This window comes from Lontra canadensis, unplaced genomic scaffold, assembly GCF_010015895.1.
Source record: "Lontra canadensis isolate GAN:19392208 unplaced genomic scaffold, GSC_riverotter_1.0 scaffold85, whole genome shotgun sequence".
NCBI lineage: Eukaryota > Metazoa > Chordata > Mammalia > Carnivora > Mustelidae > Lontra > Lontra canadensis.
The window spans coordinates 7838132-7859399 of record NW_022631079.1 but is presented as its reverse complement, the minus strand read 5'-3'; the positions used below and the strand labels follow the sequence as shown (position 1 = coordinate 7859399).

At 41.8% G+C, this 21268-nt stretch overlaps 2 protein-coding genes across 7 annotated transcripts in view; one reads left to right on the top strand and one right to left on the bottom strand.

The window, feature by feature from the left end:
* Positions 1-2192, top strand: part of LGALS8 (galectin 8) — a 39173-nt gene extending 36981 nt beyond the window's left edge. For all 5 annotated transcript variants that reach the window (XM_032883109.1, XM_032883107.1, XM_032883111.1 and 2 more), the window contains one exon: positions 1587-2192. In XM_032883109.1, coding sequence (XP_032739000.1) covers positions 1587-1736 — 150 coding nt within the window. In that variant the 3' untranslated portion in view covers positions 1737-2192. The remainder of the gene's footprint in view (positions 1-1586) is intronic.
* Positions 2193-3948: 1756 nt separating this feature from the next.
* HEATR1 (HEAT repeat containing 1) overlaps positions 3949-21268 on the bottom strand; it is a 47656-nt gene continuing 30336 nt past the window's right edge. For both annotated transcript variants that reach the window (XM_032883105.1, XM_032883106.1), the window contains exons 30-45: positions 19473-19703; positions 17971-18097; positions 16447-16607; positions 13559-13605; positions 13337-13460; positions 12582-12722; positions 11781-12070; positions 10942-11092; positions 9441-9599; positions 9149-9283; positions 8890-8994; positions 8632-8800; positions 8004-8158; positions 7328-7486; positions 5378-5486; positions 3949-4423 (exon numbers count right to left, since the gene is read on the bottom strand). In XM_032883105.1, the coding sequence (XP_032738996.1) occupies positions 4335-4423; positions 5378-5486; positions 7328-7486; positions 8004-8158; positions 8632-8800; positions 8890-8994; positions 9149-9283; positions 9441-9599; positions 10942-11092; positions 11781-12070; positions 12582-12722; positions 13337-13460; positions 13559-13605; positions 16447-16607; positions 17971-18097; positions 19473-19703 (2352 nt within the window). In that variant the 3' untranslated portion in view covers positions 3949-4334. The remainder of the gene's footprint in view (positions 4424-5377; positions 5487-7327; positions 7487-8003; positions 8159-8631; positions 8801-8889; positions 8995-9148; positions 9284-9440; positions 9600-10941; positions 11093-11780; positions 12071-12581; positions 12723-13336; positions 13461-13558; positions 13606-16446; positions 16608-17970; positions 18098-19472; positions 19704-21268) is intronic.

Below are 21268 nucleotides of genomic sequence, written 5' to 3'. Positions count from 1 at the left end.
GCTCACTGGAAGGACACAGAGGTGACAGCTGCAGAAGGAAGTGGACCCCTGGGGTTGGTGACAGGAAACCAGTGACATAACTTGTTCTTTGAACTGACCCCAAGTTTGGTTCTGTAATAAAATGAAAAAGGACAAGAATTCTTTTAAATAATCATTTTTTCCTTTTGTTCTGTATCTCAGGAACAGTAATTAACCTCCTCTTAGACCACTGTTAATTGTCTATCGTGATCCGTTTTTCTCTGCTTGAAATGCCTGCCTTTTTTAAGATTCTCGATTCCATTAGTTTGATTTTAACCAGTATCTTCTGTTCCTCATTGTTTAAAATTCATTTATTCACTCGAACTACTACAGTCTTTAAAGAAATATTTCAGTTCTGTAAATTTTTTTTTTTTAAATCATCAAATCACGTTGGTATGAGCTGTTCTAGAACATCCAATGGTTGTGAGGGATTTTGTTGTTCCATATTTTCTTGGCGGTTGTGGGTCTGTCTTTTGCATGTTGTGTACTTGTGTAGTGGCAGTGTGTTCCCCGGGCCACAGACTTGTCCTGCCCATTGGTAAGGCAGCGGTGTGCCACCTGCTCTGGTACGATGTGGTGACTGATGGATGGACTTTTCCCACTGCGCCCCTCTACTGCCCCTTCCGGGCACGAGGCTGTATTTTGTGTTGAGATTTTGTCAAAGGTACCTTTGCACTAGTCAGAGCAAAAGAATAAATACACTCTTTGCTTCTTTGCAGATTTAGGTTTTGCCTCAGCCTGGCCCCTGGGGATGGAGCCGGGTTTGCAGCAGGGCTGCTCCTTTCCGCTCTGCTGAAGCCTTGACAGAGGGAAGATGCAGTCGGGAGAACATAGTGCAGGTTCACCACACGGGTCCTTTTAGTGGGAGTGGAGAACAAATGGCAGAATTGTGGCTGATTGGCAGCAGGAATGTCTTATCAGAAGTAGGAATTTTAGGTGCAAGAGTGAATTAAAGGGATTGGAGTTTCTTTTGGTTTTCACTGTTTTGAGTTTTAGGCAAAGACATCTCTGAAAGACTCACTAGTCACGAATCGGAACGCGAATTCCTCCATGGATTCACGGAAGCCTGAGCTTTTGGGAAACAGATGGAGACCAAGAGGTGCTGAACTGGGAGGGAAGTCAGGGCCACGAGGCAGCTGTGCAATCCTATAGAGTGCAAAAACTTGGTTTTTTATTATATGATTTGTCTAAGACCCTAGAGTTTAAGGCAGAAAAGTCCCAATCCAGGTCCCTTGGTTTTCAACTGTAAGCTGGAATCGGCTTCTCTGTGAGTGCCAATATGGCGGCAGTTTCTTGCATCATTACAATCCCCGAACACAGGCAGGGGAGCGGGGACAATAGGCAGGAAAGGGGACAGCAGAGGTAATGTGCTGAGGGAAGGAAGGCCTCAGGCCCTGGGGACAGTGTGAAGCTCCAAGCATACTCCGTTCCCTGAGTGGGACAAAGCAGAAGATGCTACTACCAGATAACTTCTAAGATGCTGAAGTTTAACAGCAGCAGGCTGGGAGAACATCTGTATAGAGCAAACCCAAGGGGAGCCACTAATGTTGTGTGTACTTTCCTTCCAGATGATAATTTATTGTGACGCTAGAGAATTCAAGGTTGCGGTAAATGGTGTACACAGCCTGGAGTACAAACACAGATTTAAAGAGCTTAGCGATATCGACACACTGGAAATTGATGGAGATATTCACTTACTGGAAGTAAGGAGCTGGTAGCTGATATGCTTGCTACAAAAACTGAAATACAAAATGACTTATGTAACACTGGCCTTGTTAAAATGCATCTGTTATATTTGTATATATATATGAAGATGAGCTTGTATAACGTGAAGTCCTACTAGGCATTCTCACTCTGTGTTCCTTGCCACACAGTGTGGTTTTGTCTAGCACAGAATAAGGAAATTTGAGGCAACAGCAACGTCCAGTCATTATTCAGGTCTTTCTATTCTCTCTCCCACCCTGGCCTCTTCTTTTTTAAATCTTCACATTCAACAAGTAGCTGTGAGGACAGAAGTATACAGTGGAGCACAATATTCCCTGTTCTCAAGCTCAGAATCTTCTGTGCTCTGACATCATGCCACTGCTTTTCCCACAGGCATTAGTCACCTAAAGTAACCAGAGATAATTACTCAGCTGTGAAGTCACCTACATAAACTAACTTATGAAACACTACTTCTCCAGCAATCGCTTTCAATCACATCCCATAATGGAAAGGACTGATGTTGCCTTCCATCTCGCAGTTTCCTTTGGCATGATAAATACCTAGCTTTACTAGCTGTAAGCATTGCCAAATAATTTAACACTACAAAATCTGAACACAGCACAAAGATTAAGGCAAAAAATGCAGCAAAACAAAACCAGTCGTATTAAAATGAACTTGATGTCAGTCTCAAGGCCAATGATGTCTGTCAGTAAATGCTTGGTGTACCTGAATTCAGGATGAGTCCGAGGTCTGCACATACCCCAACAGAAAATTTTAAGGGACAGGACTTAACTAAAATCAAGTCAAGATTAGATATCATGACTGTTGATAAAATAGGCACTATCAGAGGGTAAATACACAGAGACCATTGGGACAGAGAGGGGGTGTAACAATCTGTTGCTTGTCCCTATGCAAACGAACCCTGCCTTTCTGCTCCTCTAACGGTTAGTCCCTCATTAGCGACAGAGATCAAAACACTGTTCCACTGTAAGTGATTAAAATCAGACTTGTATCAGCAGGTTAAATTATTGCATTTCTGTAATTTTTTCTATTATTCTTTGAAGTGAGTTGGCAGAAGTTCTTTGTACAATTCTTACAGGTCAGATCTTGTTATAGGAAGTTTCAAAGCCTTGGGAGTAAGGAGGTAAAAAAGCTGAATCAGTTTGATCATTTTATCATGTTAAGTTGCTGGGCTGAATATGCTGCCAGCATTTAGAAATATTTTCTACAGGTTTTGGTTAGATATTATTTGTACCCATATACCAAAAAGACTAAACTAGCAATCTGATTTTTTTTTTTAGAAATACTCAGGGAAGAAGTTTCTGACACTTAATTCTTTTCTATTCATGTTAATTAATTATGTTGCCTCTTGTCAAACTTTCACTTGGGAAAGTTGAAGGAATCCCCCAGGTTTTTTTTTTTTTTTCCCCTTTAAAAAAAGAACATCAGAGGACATGCAGACTACAGGCCACTCAGAGAAAAATAAAAGCCCACATATATTGTTTTCTCTAATATCTAAGCATACTTAGGTTTGCTCTTTTGTTACACATGAAGGTATTATTAAGCCATAAGACAAGTTCTGTGACAGGAAAAAAAAAAATCAGTATTTTAAGAAGAAGCTGTTAGCACTTACGAATTAATCTTACCAAGACATTTCTTAGCTGGGAGTGCCCAGTCCTCCCAAGCCGTATCTCTGAAGCTGCACTTTAGCCTTTTGCTTCTTTCAGTTCCTCACTAAATTTCTATAATAAAGGCTTTCAAACTAAACATTCTATGGGAAGTTCTTAGATGCTTTAAATTTTTTTTAAAAAGGCATAAGTAAATGCCTTAAATAAAGGCAGGTTTAATTTTTCTTAAGCCTTTGCTTCACATGACAGATTAGAAAACTTCAAAACTTTGAAGCAAATGATACTTTCTCATACAAGTACTTCTTGGATCACCACCAGTGGAAATGCCATCACTTCTAATCCTGGAGGAGCCATGCCACCTAGTGTTTCTGGGCCCTGCCTCCACAGCCCACTGCTGTGGCACCCCAAAGACTGAAGGGTAAAGAAGACAATCCTAGTCCTAAGTGGGAAATGCATTCCAGAACTAATTCCCTCTGTGGCCACACACACAAAAATTAGGGCTGAAGTGTCATCTACCCAAAATGAAAAGTATTCCAAATAGCTTCCAGTCCGAAGCGCTGCTAAGTGCATGTCCTTGAAGAGCTACCATAAGTGAGATCATGACTTGCACACACGTACATAGGACTTCCCTTTCTGGAAAGAGTTAAGGTTTTACTGTCTAAATGAGGTACTTTCAACTCTGAGCGCCCAACTTAAACACAGCCATAGTATCAATGACTTCAATCAGAAAAGACTCCAACAAATGTTTAAACAAACACAGACTGCGTACAAACACCGGGTACCATTTACTCTCGTGGCCATTCTGTACAGGGGGTGGGAGAGGCTCTATGGGAGCACAAACCAGGCAGGAATTTTATAAAGGAGTCCGCACAGGGGTCAGGGTACCAAAAGTAATATGGTACCAAACACCCAAAAATAAAAATATGAAAAATAAATCTGACCTCTGAACAGAGGAAGAAAGAAGAAACACCAGAAGCCCAAGGTTTAGAAGTAGCTCTGGAGCGGCTCTCCCAGTATAGCTTCCAGTTGCTGAATAGTCTTTTGGCACTGATGTTCTACTTCTTCACATTCATCTAAAAAACAAAAATAAAAACTGAACCAATCTTCTGCTTTAATCACTCGTCTAATACTTCAGATGTTGCATTCTGTGGCCACTGTTTGGTCACCAGAGGGAAATGGAGCAGAGAGCATCGTGGAACCCTCCTCCGCATGCCCCATTCTTGCCTTGGTTCCCTTCTTGGTTTTGGACCTGGAAGCTGAGTAACGTGGAGCCCTTAAGGTAGTGGTACACTAATGAAAATCCCAAATTCCTGGTGATGCCCCTCATCCAGGACATAAGAAACAGGTGAATGTACTTTTAGAAAAGTAGCGAACCACTAAAATGAAAAAGTGTCTACTTGGCTCTGTCGGCCTTGCTGAGTAAGACCCGAACGCTTCTCCCTCGGGCTGCATGATGGCACGAGTGCCGTATGTCCACAAGTGCACACAGCTGGATTCCAACCCTACTTCTACCTGTCCCACTTTATTAGATTCTTATAAAGCCTCTAGTTTCTTCCTTTATGAGAACAGGGATAATGGCATATAGCCCATCGTGAGGATTAAATGAGATCCTGCATGCAGAGCATGGAGTAAATGGTCATTACTAACAGGCAGCTCATCTACTGCCATCTTAATGGCACTAGACACTCTGCTACAATAGCCCTATGTCTGGGGACCAGGATACTCAAGGATATAAACATCCAAGGTTGATGAAAAACCATATAGGACGATCTTACCATCATAACACCAAAGTACAGGTAGTGATTACAGTGTAAACGAAGTTTCTTACGAACACCTGGTGGTCCCCTAACGTGCTCCCTCACCCTACTCAAAACAGGAACTCCGCCTCCCGCATCTGCAGCAGGAGATGCGGTGTAGGAGGAAGGTGGGAGCCAAGGGCTCACCCCATTCTATCTACATTCCCATTATCACTCAGTACATTTTCACAGAATTTTACTCTAATTATTTCTTAGTAGTTTAGGAATTACCTTCCATCAATTCAGCTAAGAAAGGAATGGACTCTGGTAGCAAGACAATATAATTCTCCTTTAGTTTCTCAGCCAGTGCTAACACGGTAATCAGAGCGGCAAATCGAACCTGAAAGGGACAGAGGTAAAGAATGATGATTTAATATGAGCAACCTTCTACAAACCGGTATTTTATAAGTGTCTTCCAGTGCTGCTGGGCCCAATGCGAATTTGTTTTTATAACATTTTCTCCCCGCCCCCTCCTACGGGGAGCGCACCATGCGTGTGAGTGCAGGTGGTGGGAGGCTGGGGTAGAGACCGAGACAGAGAATCTTAAGCAGATTCCATGCTGAGCATGGTGCCCGATGTGGGGCTTGTCTCATGACCTTCAGATCAGGACCGGACCTGAAACCAAGTCAGACGCTTAACTGACTGCACCACCCAGGCACCCCCACGTTTTCCTTTAAAAATAAAATGCTACACACAAACTCAAGAGTGTTCTCCCAAATTTATGTATGCTGGAACTCAGTGGCTCGCCTGGCTGTTGGAGAGGACGCTGGCCTGGCTGAAGAGCATCCCGGTCACCTCAGGCAGGGCCCCTCCCCCAGAGCCCTGTGTCACCACTATAGTTGTGGGAGGGGCTGGGCACTGGATCTGGTCTCATGCTCAGCACAGAATTAAAGGTTTGGGTGTCTCACGTGACTGGTCTATGAGAAGTAATGCAAGTGGTTGTCAGGCACTCAGTGATTACCTTTAAAATACAAAAGATTAGGTAGATTTGTTAATTAATTATTGCATAAGCAAGAGCACCAGCCGCCCTGGGGGGCGGTTGCCAAAGAGGAGGGAGAGGGAAAAGTAGGTTCCCTGCTGAGCTGGGAGCCCAATGCAGGGGCCAAAAGCATGTTTAATGGACTGAACCAACCAGGTGCTCCAGTGATTCAGCTTAAAATCAAAGCTGTACCAGTCTTCTTTCTAGTTTTGGATCATTTAAAAAAATATTCGGATACAGCAAAATGATTTAAGCATCTGTAACCACCTACGTTCAAACCAGACTTTCTTGGTATTATACAGTCATAAATTTCATGCTGCAACTTTGTAAAAAGCTGCAATTTAAAATCTGGGGGCTTGGGGCGCCTGGGTGGCTCAGTGGGTTAAAGCCTCTGCCTTCGGTTCAGGTCATGATCTCAGGGTCCTGGGATCGAGCCCGACATCGGGCTCTCTGCTCAGCGGGGAGCCTGCTTCCTCCTCTGTCTACTTGACATCTCTGCCTATCAAATGAATAAATAAAATCTTTAAAAAAATAAAATCTGGGGGCTCATGAAAATAGCTTCATTGTTCTCTTTGTTCTAATAAGTAAATATTATGAATTTCAAGTACAAAACCTTTCAATAAAATTTGCTTTGGTCTGTTATTCTCTGAGGCTCCTGTATGATAATTAAAGAAATGGTGATTCTCTGCTAACCAGTTTGAAAACACTGACACTCAGACATGGGATTTTAATTTCCACTCATCCTTGCACAGCCCAGTGAGCTGCTTATTACCTTTCATGATTCCACAAAATCCTAAGCCTGATAAATTACAGTGAAGATAATACACTGCTCTAGCTCAAAGGAATATTCCATGGCAAACTGAAAAAGACTGTCTCTGGGAACACAAAGACACTTAAACAGTGGAATTCAGGTTAAACAAAGGAATTCAGGTTTTCTCAAAATTTAGAAGTATTTACAAAATGTTAGTACTTGGGTCTAACACTGCGGTGGAGAGAGGACTTCTGTTATTTATAAATAGGGTTTAAGTAAAAACCAAAAATTTGTCAGGCTCAAACTTCTGCCTCACAAGCATCCTCTAGTTCTACAAGACAAGCTGTGTCCCTGCAGATTTACCAGGGTCCTAATATCCTCGACTGCTTTAAGGTTGTTCAGATTGTATGGTGAACACACAGCTTCAATGCTTGTCAACCACGGTTCCTACCTTGGGTGAGGAGTCTCTGGTCTTGAGCAGAATCTGGTAGTTCAGCGGCTTCCAAAGGGAGTCATCTGCCATGGCCACGGAGAACTGCGCGATGCAGGGGATCAGATGATTTGTCACCCGCTCCTGGAAGCGTGCCTCCCCTCCCAGCTTGTTTTCTAGCTATGAAGAGGGAGAGACAAGGACTTTGAGCAACAAGTCTCCTTTCTGTTTGAAAAAATACCCAATGTATAAGTAATTTTTCACTCTCATGATGGCAGCAGGCTCAAAAACCAGGTGTAATTCTAGTACTCTCTCTAGAACAAATTTACCACCTTTTGGAGCTCAGACGCTCCTAACCCTTAGCATCACTCTTTTCCCTCCAGAACAGCTGACAGGAGTTCTTCCAGAGAGCAGCAAGTCCTAAAACATTCTCAATAAATTCAAGTTTAGAAAATTAAAAATCTAACCATGGCGCCTTATATCATGCCTTTCATTTGAAAAATTCAAAAGTAAGACTTAGTACACCCCACTGTGAAGAGAAGTTCCTTCCATTCAAAATGAAAATCAATTTTGAAATAAAAATTTCATTAAAAAGTCTGATTAAAACCCAGCAGCTGTAATTTTTAGATGTTAACACTTTAACAGGGATGGCGGCTTCCTCATCGTTTGTCAAAAAGAAATGGTTCTGTTTGGTTACCTGGTCCACCAGGGGTATCATCAAGGCCTCTGCTCTCTCTTTACTGATAAAATGCTGAGTGTCAAAAAGGAAGATTTTATACAAACAGTTCAAAATAAACTGTAAGAGTAAGCAACACTTTTCAGGGTCCTTGTCAGAGTCAAAAAACGCTTCATCTGTAGATAGGAGAGAATAAAAGTGAAAAAAAATTTTTCACAATTTAATCGCCAATGTTTAAATTCAAATCACTATTAACACCACAAACAGAACGGTATTTCTAAAATGAAATCAATCAGGATGAGGGCACAATATGAATGGCTCTGGATACATAACTTCTTAGGAGAAGATTCTCAGCTGAGATCACTTAGTTTGGCAAGTTCAATTAGCAGCTGTCAAGTGGGTCACTGGGCAGTGCGCCAGTCTGAACATCTTAGAGTTCCTTTCAGGAACCTACAGTTAGCGCCCATGTGCTTTATTCTCTCTCCCAAGTGCATCAGTGGACCATAACACGCTTTCATTACCCTGAAACAAACACTTCAATGTCTGTCAACTGACCATGAAGTAAAAACTTCACCTTCCTTACACTTACTGTACCGTGTGTAAGGTAGCAAGAGTAAAGGTGTCCACTTAACTAGAGTCCGCTACCAACCTGTTTTGGAGATGTTCACCTGGTTCAAGGTGTCAGCGAAAGGCTTTACCAAGTGGCCAGCAAACAGAGTAAAAAGCCCTTTCAGCTTTTCAGCAATGCAATCCGCCAAGTTGTAAAATGTCAACAGTCTGTCCTTTGGGGCATCCTCTGTTTTAGCCCAATCAAACAGCTAAAAAGATAAAGTAGGATTACTTTATTCTATTTATCTTGTACCGTTTATATCTGGATACAAAGGAGACGTGGGAGAAGAAAGCCTACCTTGAAGAATAGCGGCCTGAACGTGACTTCAGAAAGTTTTACAACCATGGCTACTAGACAGTCAATGATGTAATTTTCTGTTTTTCCCACTTCCTCCAGATCATTCTGAAAACAAAAGAGCATCTGATCTATTAGCCAGATTACTAATATCTGGCTCTCAATAATTTTCACAAATAAAACAGGTTACACAGCTAGATTTTTCTCTGGCTCTTAAAAAGGCAGATAACTTTAGGATTTGGGGAAAAGGAAATGAGCTTACTTCAGGGTGTTGTGCTCGGAAGTCCAGGGCTTCCAAGAAAAACGTGGTCAGCTGAGACTGATGGGAGGTGAGCTCTTCCTTCTTCATGACCCCAATGTGCTCTTGCAGGATGCTCATAAATGGACCCATGTGGTTCTACCAGTGACAGAGTAAAGAGATGTGCCAATTTTTAATATTCTCAGAGTTCATTAATGCATTCATTAAGGAATTAATCCTCTTCTTTAAGGGAAAACTTAAGAATTTTAATACTATATCTCCCTTCTCCAAAGTCTAATACCCAGTATGATCTAACCTTCCAGTTCTTCTCAATTTGCTTGTACGTTCTGCTGGTTGCTGGCAGTAAGACTCGGGGTGAGAGTGTGGTAGCCAGTGTCTTCTTAAGGGATATGACACGGACATTAGCTTGTGAGGCAGAACCCATTTCACTAGTGATTTTCTCCAAATGAACCACCTACAGGAATATAAAAAAGAGTGATCAAAGCCAGTATTAGAACTCACTGACAATGTCTGCACACTCACAGAACTCAGTTCAGATGCTAGTGGTTGCCGAAAGCTCAGTGCGCTTCACACAGAATTCCTTTTAAAGCCAGCCCTGAACATCTGTAGAGAAAAATGAATAGATGCCTCTTCCCCAGGTGGGAGTCAGGGATGTAGGTACACGGTGGAAGGCAGAAGGACACAGAGCACGCCCACTGTTTTTTTTAAAGATTTTATTTATTTATTTGACAGAGAGAGAGATCACAAGTAGGCAGAGAGAGAGGGGGAAGCAGGCTTCCCACTGAGCAGGGAGCCCATTGCGGGGCTTGATCCCAGGACTCTGATTTCATGATTTGAGCCGAAGACAGAGGTTTTAACCACACTGAGCCACCCAGGTGCCCCACTCCCACTGTTTTTTCTGTTTTTGTTTTTTTAGAGGACAGGAATGCAGGGACCATGAGAAAGTCCAGTTCTTCCTAGAAAGCCCCTCAGAGGGGCGCCTGGGTGGCTCAGTGGGTTAAGCCGCTGCCTTCGGCTCGGGTCACAATCTCAGGTCGTGGGATCCAGCCCCGCGTCGGGCTCTTTGCTCAGCAGGGAGTCTGCTTCTCTCTCTCTCTCTGCCTGCTTGTGATCTTTCTCTGTCAAATAAATAAATAAAATCTTAAAAAAAAAAACAAAAAAAAAAAACAAGAAAAGAAATCCCCTCAGATGCAGTGGTCCCTTTCTGTAATTTAAATCTTGGCCATAGAGTGTGTGAATCAGCGAAGTAATTCTCACCATGGCAGTTAAGGCTCCTAACCTCGTGGATGGCAAATGGGAGAACAGAACAAGGATCATTTGGGAGCGTTTTCAGTTAGAAATGTCACTTGCCCGCTGCCTGTCTGCCAAGTATGCAGTGAACTACGACAGAGGAATCCTGCTCTGGAAGATCCCGTACGATGAAAAAATCCTTCATGTTAGAAACAGGGCACACTAGTTCCTGTAAGAATTAATAAAATGCAGTTCTACCAGCCTAATGCCAAAAATCTCATGGTGGGGAGGCAGAAGAAAGGCAGTAAAACACATTCTGCAAAACCGAAAGAGATGAGCCTTGCAAGACAGCAATAACCGTATCACTGTCACAATCAAGCAGGTGGGACAATGGGAGAGAAAAAGGGAACTTCTACTAAAAAAGCAAGACAGCTTTCAGAAATAAGAGGCTTCCGCGAAACAGAAACTAAAAACTTAAAGAAAAAACAAAATTGTTAGCTTTGTAATTTGCCCCCTTCTCCCGCCCCTGCCATCTCAGACAACATGTTGAGGTCACTGTGGCTCACCTGTGACAGGACCCCTTCTAGGTAAGGGCTGATGAAGTGTGGGAGGGTCTCCACAACCTTCTGTAGGGCCGCCAAAGCACTGAGCAGATAGACCTCACCAGCCACCAGCTCGCTGGTGTTTTTCATTGTTGTCAACAATGATGGCATCAGGCTAAAATGAGAAAACGAGTTGTAGAGTAACTTTAAGAAGAAATAGAATGGAGTAGAAGTCATGAAAAAAATCCAAACCGTGCCTGCTACATCACCTCACCGCACAGTCCACAAAACGGCGTCTGCACATGTTATGAGCCCAAGAGCAAGAGATCTCCCAGTACCCATGGTTACGCAGTCATTTTTAAAAATAACGGGGTCTCTCAGTTTAACATTTGCTATGTGTCAGGCACTGTGTGAAAACCCTTACACTCATGGTCCCACCAGAATCCCATGTGGGAGGTATAATCTTGGTTTTAGAGATGGCAAAGCTCTAATAGACTAAGTAACCTGCCCAGGGCTGCGCAACTAGTAAATACCAAAGCCAAGGACAAAGTCAGGAGCATCCAACTTCAGAATGTGGGTGGCAGGATGCAGCTTTTGCCCAAAGAGATGGGGCCCTCTAGAGGGACTTTACCCTCTACACTTCCTAGTTATAGCAGGCCAAAGGGGAATGAAAAATCAGGGGACAATAACCATCATAAAGGGATATGATAATGTTGTAGGTTTTAGCTTGAAGCAAAGATCATGTCTGTAACTAATGTTACATAACTTTTACTTAGAGGCAAAAAAGCCACTAACGTACTATTTTTCAACATGTACCAGAAACCCAAAGTGACGGTTCCTGTCCCAGGTCCCAGTCAGCCCACCTGGGAAGCTGGGGGATGGCCAGTGCTTCCAGAGTGGAGGCCACCTCGGCCACACACAGCAGAGCACTCCCCAAGACATTCTTCTCTTCTTTCATTTCCGGTGCAATCAGTTTCACTGCAGTGTTCAGCACTGGGACAAAATGTTCTCGATTTTCTGCACCAAAATTCTTGCATAAAATCTTCAGGGTATATAATGCTGTCTGTCTGTTTATTGCTTGTTCTTCTACTGTCTTTTTTTTATGCTGCACAATGGCCAAAAGGACCGGAACCAGTTTGAGGAAACGATAAACCTGAAGAGGTCAGCCAAGATTTTCATATAATTAAAGCTGCAAAATAAAACACTAGTCCATTTTCCCACTTTTATTGTTTGAGACCGTCTAAATGGAAATCAGACCAGGATGTCCTATGCCAAACAATTCTACACAAGCAACTGTTTCCCCACCTGCTTTATTTACCGTTGAGCCAGTGAATGTGCTTGTGACCAATTTCGGACGTATTTATCTAAAGCACCCTACCCGTCTGGAGCAAAAAAGGATTAGAATTATGCTAAAGCAGTATGCTAAACCACAACATCTGGTCCATATTACCAAGAATTCCACTAGGCTGAGATTCCATTCTAAGAACTCTTATCACAATTCCTATTAGAATTAACATCACATGTTAGAAACACACCTCATGGCATTATGTTCAGATAATGATACACTTATTTAAACTGTACCACTGGATGAACTAGGGAGTTAAATGCAGTGCTCTGATAAAGCCAAGAATGGTAAATGGGTCTGGTGTATGGTCTCCACTTACAATTTTCTTTTTCCAGGATATATTCTGCTGTAGCTTATTGTTCAAAAGATCCAGTGCTTTCCGGCGGACAGATGGCAGTGGGTTATCCAGCAGCCCCCTGATCACAGCAATGAATGTCTCTGTGGGCAGCAAGGCATTGACCTAGACGGCAGTTTCACAATGAACAAAAAATTTTTTAAAAAGGAAGATCCACTCAGAATAAGACAGACTTCTATTCACTGCAGAGCTTCTAGGTTCCAGACACTTAGAGATCCTTTTTCTTATTTCTTAGACTAACCTTTCAGAGAGGCATTACTAACCATGTTTATTTTAAGAAGGAAAAAAGGCTGATGCTAAGAGTAAGTGAACTGTTCAAAGCCTTGTAGTTAGATTTTGAATAGTGATCATAATGTCAAGGCCAGTGATATTTCTAGTATCCCCCAACACTCTACCTAAAGAGGTATTTTTCTATTTCACTTGAATAAAGTGGAACATAATACAGTATTAGATGACTGAATATTCAAAGCATATGAGACAGACACATGTTCTGAGACAGAGACACATGTTCTCATAATTGGGAGGGAAACAATCCTTTTACAAATGAATTTCTTTCTAGCCATCAAGGGATTCTTTTCTAAGAAAAATGTAAGCTGCAGTATATTAAGAAAAGTTTATCGCTAAGTTTATTTTTTAAGTAAAACTTTGTATGTCAGATCATTTCACGATGACATAAACAGTCAACATAACACAGGAGATGGGGAGAAATGAAAACCTACCTTATCTAACATGTCGTAAGCTTTGCTCAGCAGTGCCCGCCAAAATTTCACAGTTAGTTTGTCTGCATTTTTCTCCATGGATTGTGCTACAGCATTAATATAGCCAAGAACTGTTTCCAGCAACCTAAAACAAAGGAGATTCATATGAGAATTTTTTGCACGATTCTTGGCTTTTTGATAGAAGGTTGGAAATTATTTCCAAGTTAAAAAAAAGTAACATACCTCTGTTCAAGGCCTTTTAAAACCTGAGGACCACCACTTTCAACTACCTAATTTTTAAAGAAAACATCGTATCATCAGAACAGTATGGACATTAGTAATAACATCATTTGAGGTAAATGCAGTAAAACTCAGCTATCTAAGACTATTCAGTTCAAACTTCCCAGGGGCTGTTTTCTGACATTACAATTTAATCAGGTTCAGATTATCCCCATCATACTTTAATAACTCTGGTTCCCCTTACTTTAGCTATTCTATGCATATTTTATACTAATTTTATGAAATTTTATGAAATGCTTTCCTTAGCTCTTAGCAGATTTTAAGACACTGAACACTACAGATACGGGTGTAGTCCCGTGTACTGCTCCCTATTCTCTTCTCCCAATACCCCCAGCCCCACCAACTTGAACCTGCCGTTAAATGAAGTCAGAGTACACAGCAGTTGGCAATGTGCTTTTCTGGGAATATGGGAGTTCTGGGATCTGTCTACGGGAACTCATGTCGTCCTAGTGCTTATTTAATGGCACACAGTGCTCCCTGCACACACCACAGGACATACCACGCCGTATCTGCTTGTCCACCTCTGTTTACCATGGACATTTTGGTTTATGTCCATGTCTTCTGCTGGTAAGAACGTTCGAAAAGAACATTTTTGTTTATCTCCCTGAAGAAGCAGGCCCCTTTCTGTAGGGCACATAACCAAGAGAGGGAATGGCTAGATCTGAGGAGATGCACATCTCCAACCTGGAGACTGCTGCGTGCTTTCTGAAGTCCCTGTTCAGAGACCTTACCCATCACTGTGGACACAAATAACCATGTCCTCACAGCCTTGCCACTTCTTGGTAGAAAGAGCTTTTAAATTTTTGCCAATCTGAGGGACATCAGAGTGGCATTACCATTTAACCTGCAATTTCCTTCCTACTAGGAACGTTATTCATTGCATATTAATTGGCCATTTCTGTTCCCTTTTTAGTGAATTCATATTCTCTGCCAGATGTTCTTAGGGGAACTGAATTGATGAACTTTGTATCTGTGGCTTTCTTTTCATTTTGTTTATGGTGGCCTTTTGTTGAACTGAACTTTTAAATCTCCATCCTCTGGTTACACTGTTCTCAATTTTCTTCTAAGTGTTCCTTTTCAATCTACTTAAAATTATCTTTTGTATACAGTGTGAGATCAGTCTTCCTTCCCCAAATGGAAAACAAACCCTGGTGGCTCTAGTTATAGGACAGTTCTCTTTCCCCACCTACTTCGCAAAGCTCCCGCCACATCATCACCTCCCTTGCTTTTGTACGGGTGTGACCCCTCCGACTGCTCGTGTACCACCACTGTCCTCGGCAGACGGATCCTCAGGAGTGTCCACACTAACCCCTATCAAGCAAGCCTGCAAAACGAATTATTAGCTCTAGGAGTTTGGTGACCATGTTTTCTGATTCTTAGGCTCCATTCTTTTGCGGAATAGAAACGGCAATGGGACAGGACAGGACATCCTCCTTGTTCCAGACTTTACAATGTCTGTTTCATTAAGAAGTGTGATATAAACCAGTTTCTGGTATCTTCATTAGGCCAAGGACGTTCCCATTCATGTTGGAGGCTAGGAGGATTTTTCTTAAACCATGATAAGTACTGATTTTATCTAATGATTTCTCTATAAATTCTTCAACTGTCATATGGTTTCCCCTGTTGACCTGCTCATGCAGTAGACACAGAACAGACTTTCTAATGTTCAACCACTCTGATGTTCCCAATCCTTCCTTCTCTTCATTTTGCTTCTGTATTTCCTTCTTCCTGTGTGTAAAGTTTAACACACAAACAGGAAGACATATAAATCACAGGTACAGAGCTTGCTGTATGCAGATAAAGAAAGAGCCTGCAATTAGAAGCACTTCAGAATCCTTCCTCTACCTGATCTCATTACTACTCTTTGCCTCCTTCCCAAAGGTAAACACTGTCCTTAATTCTAACACCACAGATTTGTTGTGCTTGTTTCTCAACTTTACACAATTGGAATTAGGGCATATTCTTGTGTGTCTGCCTGTTTTCTTTTACTATTACCTTTTTGAGATTCACTCGTGTCCATTTATGACGACGGACACTTCATCTATTGTTGACACACACCTGGCTTGCTGCCAGTTCTGGGCTACCACAACTACTGCTCTCACGGGAGTTCTCCTCAATGTGTTTTAGCACGTATGCTAAACGTTGGCTCATATGTATGTTTCTGCTGGGTGCACAGGCATACCTCGAAGATTCTGTAGGTTCAGGTCCTGACCAGCACAATAAAGTCATCACAGTAAAGTGAGTTGAATGAACTTTCTGGGCATATAAGTTTCCCTGGGCATATAAGTTATATTCATGCTAACTGTAGTCTATCACATGTGCAATAGTGTTGTATCTAAAAAAAAAAAAAAAAAAGTACATACCTTAGAAGTACCCTATTGCTAAAAAATGCTAACCATCCCCTGAGCTCTCAGCAAGTCATCATCATTTATCACAGGTCACCGTACCAAATAAAATGAAAAAGTTTGAGGTGATCAATTGCTATTGGAAAATTGGTGCATGAGGCCACAAGCCTACAATTTGTTAAAAAAAAAAAAAAATACACATAGCACCTGTGAAGCACAGTAAAACGAGGTATGCCTGTGTACCGCTTGAGAGTGGAACTACGGAGTGGCAGGGTTTACATGTGTACAGCCATAACAGATCACGCCAAAGAGTTTATGGTAAAGTCTACTGTATTTTTCTCATCTTTAAGGGCTGCCTCATGTTTTTATATTTGCCAATCTCTTTTTACTAATTTAAATGATAGTTCCTTAAAAAAATTTAATTTTTTCAAAATAGTTCCTTCAAAAAAATAATTTTTTCATAAATACATTTAAAAAACACATCACCTTTCTGATAAAATGGCTGGAAGCCAGGAGCTGAGACATGAAGGACACAGACAAGAACTTAAAATGCCGCAGTTGCTTGCTAGTGTGAGTGTCTACATTAAAAATCTGTAGCATTTCTTCTTGTGATTCACTTTTAGTTGATACAGCTTTGGGAACAGCTTCTGAAAAAGAACAAGACGACAAGTGACCTCACTCATCTTCATGTGAAATCTTTAGAAAGATATGGATATAAAGAGCATGGTACATGGGATATAATTTTCTGATTGGAATTTGTGAATCTGTCACACCCAGTTTTTCATCTTCTGAATTAGTGAAAGATGTCTATTACCATATCCAAGAGCCCTGGGAGTACAACAAACAAAAAAAACCCAAGGCAATGGAGACAAGTAAATGAAAGACAAAAGCACTACAAAATGCGTCTTTCAGTACTGCATCTATTCCCAATCCTGAAGCCACAGAGGCATTTACTTAGTGGCCCGGGACAGAATAAAGGAAGGGTCTTCTCTAGCTTCAATGTTTAATTAATTCTAAAAGTTCACAGATGTGTCCCCGAAAACTTTGTAGAATCCCATATCCACAGTTATCTAATATAGAAGGGTTTGAAGATACAGTAATTAGAAGTCCACAATGGGCCTCTTAGAAAACACTGTCCTAGAAAGTGACTCAAATTGAAGACTTCTTCCATAAACAGGTCACTATATACAGCTCTCCAGGCTGGTCTGTCCCTGCCAGACCTAAGCAGAATGGAGGATCAGACAAGCTGTTGCAGGGCCAAATCAGCTAGCTGTACAGAAAATAGTCCCTGTGGACTCCTTGCTGCTCTGCTTCAAAGGGCAGAGAATGAAGAACACATCAAACCCTTTCTTAAACCAGGCTCACTGGTGCTGGAATCTGTGGAATTTTATTCTAGACTCACATACACAGCAAAATTTTAGTATTTATTTTTAAAGATCTTTTTTATTTACTGGACAGAGAGTAAGAGAGAGCGAGCACAAGCAGGAGGCATGGCAAGCAGAAGAACAGGGAAAAGCAGGCTCCCCGGTGACCCAAGAGCCCGACATGGGGCTTGATCCCAGGACCCTGGGATCATGACCTGAGCCAAAGCCAGATGCTTAACCAACGGCCACTGAGGCGCCCCTAGTTACCAAAGTTGTGTTGTTTTTCTTCTTCCTGTCTCTTCACAAATATTTTAATGGGAAGACAAGAGACAGCTATTAAGTCCCTGTTAACCTGCTGTCATTTTACCATAATGCGACCTGTGCCCCTGGTAACACTCTACAGACAACACATCCACAGAAGCCCAGCAGTAAAAAAGCCAGTGTGTGAGGAGAGGTGAGCTGAAGTCCTACTTTCTATTTTCCACAAGGACTTGAGAAGACACACAATCATATACTTGTTAAAAATTATTAAGTTACTTGCAAAAAACCCTTCTAAAAACGTACTATGTGCTCTAAGGATAACATGCACGGTCTTCTGCTTCTCCTAATTTTTCAGATGAAACATTAATTAACACTTAATGCTTACCTTCTTTTTCTTCTGGCAACTTTGTTAAGTACTGAAGAATATTCATCAAGCTTTGTATCTGATGTTGGACACTAAATTCACAACAGACCGCAATCCAAAATTCAGTGTCTGCCTCTAAAATAGCATCCTGTACAAAGAAGAGAAATAGGTAATAAAACTATACCTGTCCAATTTGTTAGTAAGTGCACGTTAGGGAAATGCTTTAACAATATTTCTTAGCATGCAAAGGCATTACGTATTGTTCCTTACGGTCATGTGTATCCCAGATGAATGAGTTACGAAGTGTCCTACATAAAAAAGCCAATTTATGAGAACTGTGTGGGCCTAATTCCAGGAAAATCTGCATTGTGATTTCTAGCAGAATAAAATACGTTCCTTTACTTAGGGTAGGTCTAGACCTATCCCCGATCCTCTGTGTAAAAAGTCATTTAAAAGCCTAGCCTTGACCTAGAAGTTCTACCCTCATCTATGCAAATAGGGCTCTTAAAAACAATCACCAGTGTTGTGACAATTTTGATGATCCTGACACTCCTCCCCTTCCCCATGAAATGCCTTCAAAACCATTTTCAAGAGACACAGTTTAGTTACTCTATAGCTGGACTGTGTTAGGCTTAAAACAGATCCATCTAGCATGGCACTGCGGACCAGTTCTCCGGAAAGTACGATCACCCGCAGCAAATCATCTGTTGCTACTGAGGGTATTCGGAGTGCCACAGGCTCTGAAAGCAATCGTAAAGAATGTCAAAAACAGGGCACCAGGTGGCTCAGTGGTTTAAAGCCTCTGCCTTCAGCTCAGGTCTCAGGTCATGGTCCTGGGATCGAGCCCCACACTGGGCTCTCTGCTCTCCCCCCCAACCCGCCCTCCGCCTGCCTCTCTGCCTACTTGTGATCTCTGTCAAATAAATAAATAAAATCTTAAAAAAAAAAAAAAAAGTCAAAAACATCCTTTAAAACAGTCCTGAGCAAGTACTGTTAAATAACGGCCAGAAGTGGGACGCCTGGGTGGCTCAGTTGGTTAGGTATCTGCCTTTGGCTAGGGTCATGATCCCAGAGTCCTGGGATCAAGTCCCACATCAGGCTCCTTGCTCAGTGGAGAGCCTGCTTCTCTCACACCCTCTGCCTGCCACTCTGCTTGCTTGTGCTGTCAAATGGATAAATAAAAATCTTTAATAAATAAATAAATGGGGCACCTGGGTGGCTCAGTGGGTTAAGCCGCTACCTTTTGCTCAGGTCATGATCTTAGGGTCCTAGGATCAAGCCCCTCGTAGGGCTCTCTGCTCAGCAGGGAGCCTGCTTCCCCCCTCCCCGCTCTTTGCCTGCCTCTCTGCCTACTTGTGATCTCTATCAAATAAATAAATAAAATCTTTAAAAAATAAACAAACAAATAAATAAGTAAATAACAGAAATAAGCATCACTGGCCCTACACATGAACTGGAAAGTATCACGAAGTATGTGTGAAACATCAACATTTCCTTCTAGTCACCCCGCCCTGAACTCTGACCTTTTCTCCATAGGCAGCCACCAGCACTGTTTTAGTGACATACTGTTCAAAGAGCAGGAGGAGGAGAACCCAGAGGAATCTTTCTGCACCTAATGTATCAACAAGCTGAACAAGGATGGGCAGGCGTCTGTGCTCTGGAACGTGCGGCAGCGCGTCCACAAACACGTTAATGATTTTCACCACGATTCCTTCCACATTTCTCGTGACTTCTACAGAGTCTCCACCATCGGACTGCAGAACAGCAAGCAGAGACAATGAGTAGGAGCAAATAACCCTTCACAAGGAAGCTTTCAGGTAGACCTGGGAAGGCCTTCAGATGTGCCCCCCCCCAAAAATGATCAAAAGAACACGAATAAGCAAGGACCTATTAGTAAATATTCAGTGAGTACAGATTACATACCAGGGACTGCATAGCCCTGAGGGGAATACAACATGTAGGATGTGAGCCCCGCCACAAAGAAGATTTATCATCTGTATGAACAAGATTCACGTGGGGAAAGATACCAACTGGAGGTACTGAATGACAGATCCCAAGTATGTGGTACTCAGAACAAGTCTGCTCTTAGGCCAACTGGGAGCCTGCATGCAACAAGAAGGATTTGTGTTCTGCCCGGAGAAAAATGGGTATAATCTACCTAAGCAGAACACAGAAAAGGCCAAAAACTCCCTGTTGCTTACAGACTAATGTTCAAACCATTAAACTCTGGAACTGATACTCCAAATACAGTTGTTGAATGCAAGAATGAATGAACCAATGCCCTCTACTTTTCCCTGTCTCAACACTCTACACTCCACACATCACTCTAATTTATATTCTTCACACACACACTATACACATTCCCGGACCTTGTCATTTCATCAAGCAAATCCTGTCCTCCATTCCTATCAGTTCAAATTGTATTTCTTATGAAACTTTGTGGTCTTTCTGGCTCATGGGTGCTGTCTTTTATTCTGAACTCTTTCAGCACAGACCTATTCAACTGGCATATATGATGCTGATGCATACAGTTATTTTTCTTTTAACATCTATGTCCTGTACTTGCCAATTGTTGGACACAGAGAGTATCAACCTAATACCAAGATTAAAAGAAGATGAGTGCTGAATACGGTCATCCCTGGAATGGCCAATAATGTGAAGAAGACATTAACAACAGGTGGGGGTAAACAGAAAATTCATGCAGATGATCAAGCTCTTTCATTTTTAAGGATGATTTTTAGTTTCAAATGGTTCATCCTTCCTGGCAGAGACTCAATCATCTCTGAGTACATGGCTCTTAGAGAACACTGGGAAAATGTTTGTTGAATTAACCAATTTGCCACTGTAGCTCTAAAATGCCCTACCTCTACTAACCTGCATAATGGTATTATCCAAGTGCAACATCCTGAAATATACGGCAAATTTAAATTCACTTTGTCAGCATAACATTAAGCCCCAGGTATAGTTCTACCCTTTTAGCACAGCAAACGAGTTACGCATGTTTCCTTGTATTTTTGGAATGAACATTGTTACTAAAACTAATTATTAGCTTCAGCATTCTGAAATATAAGAAGCACAAATACCTGAGCATTTCAGAAACGCTTTTAATGTCACTTACTTCTACTTTCATACTATGTAAAAATTTAAAGAGCAAAAAAACAAAAAAACCTGGGGCACCTGGGTGGCTCAGTCAGTTAAGCGTCCGACTCTTGATTTTACTAGCTTGGGTCTTGATCTCAGGGTCATGAGTTCAAGCCTTGTGGTGGGCTTCATGTTGGGTATGGAGCACACTTAAACAATAAAAAACTACTGATGGTAT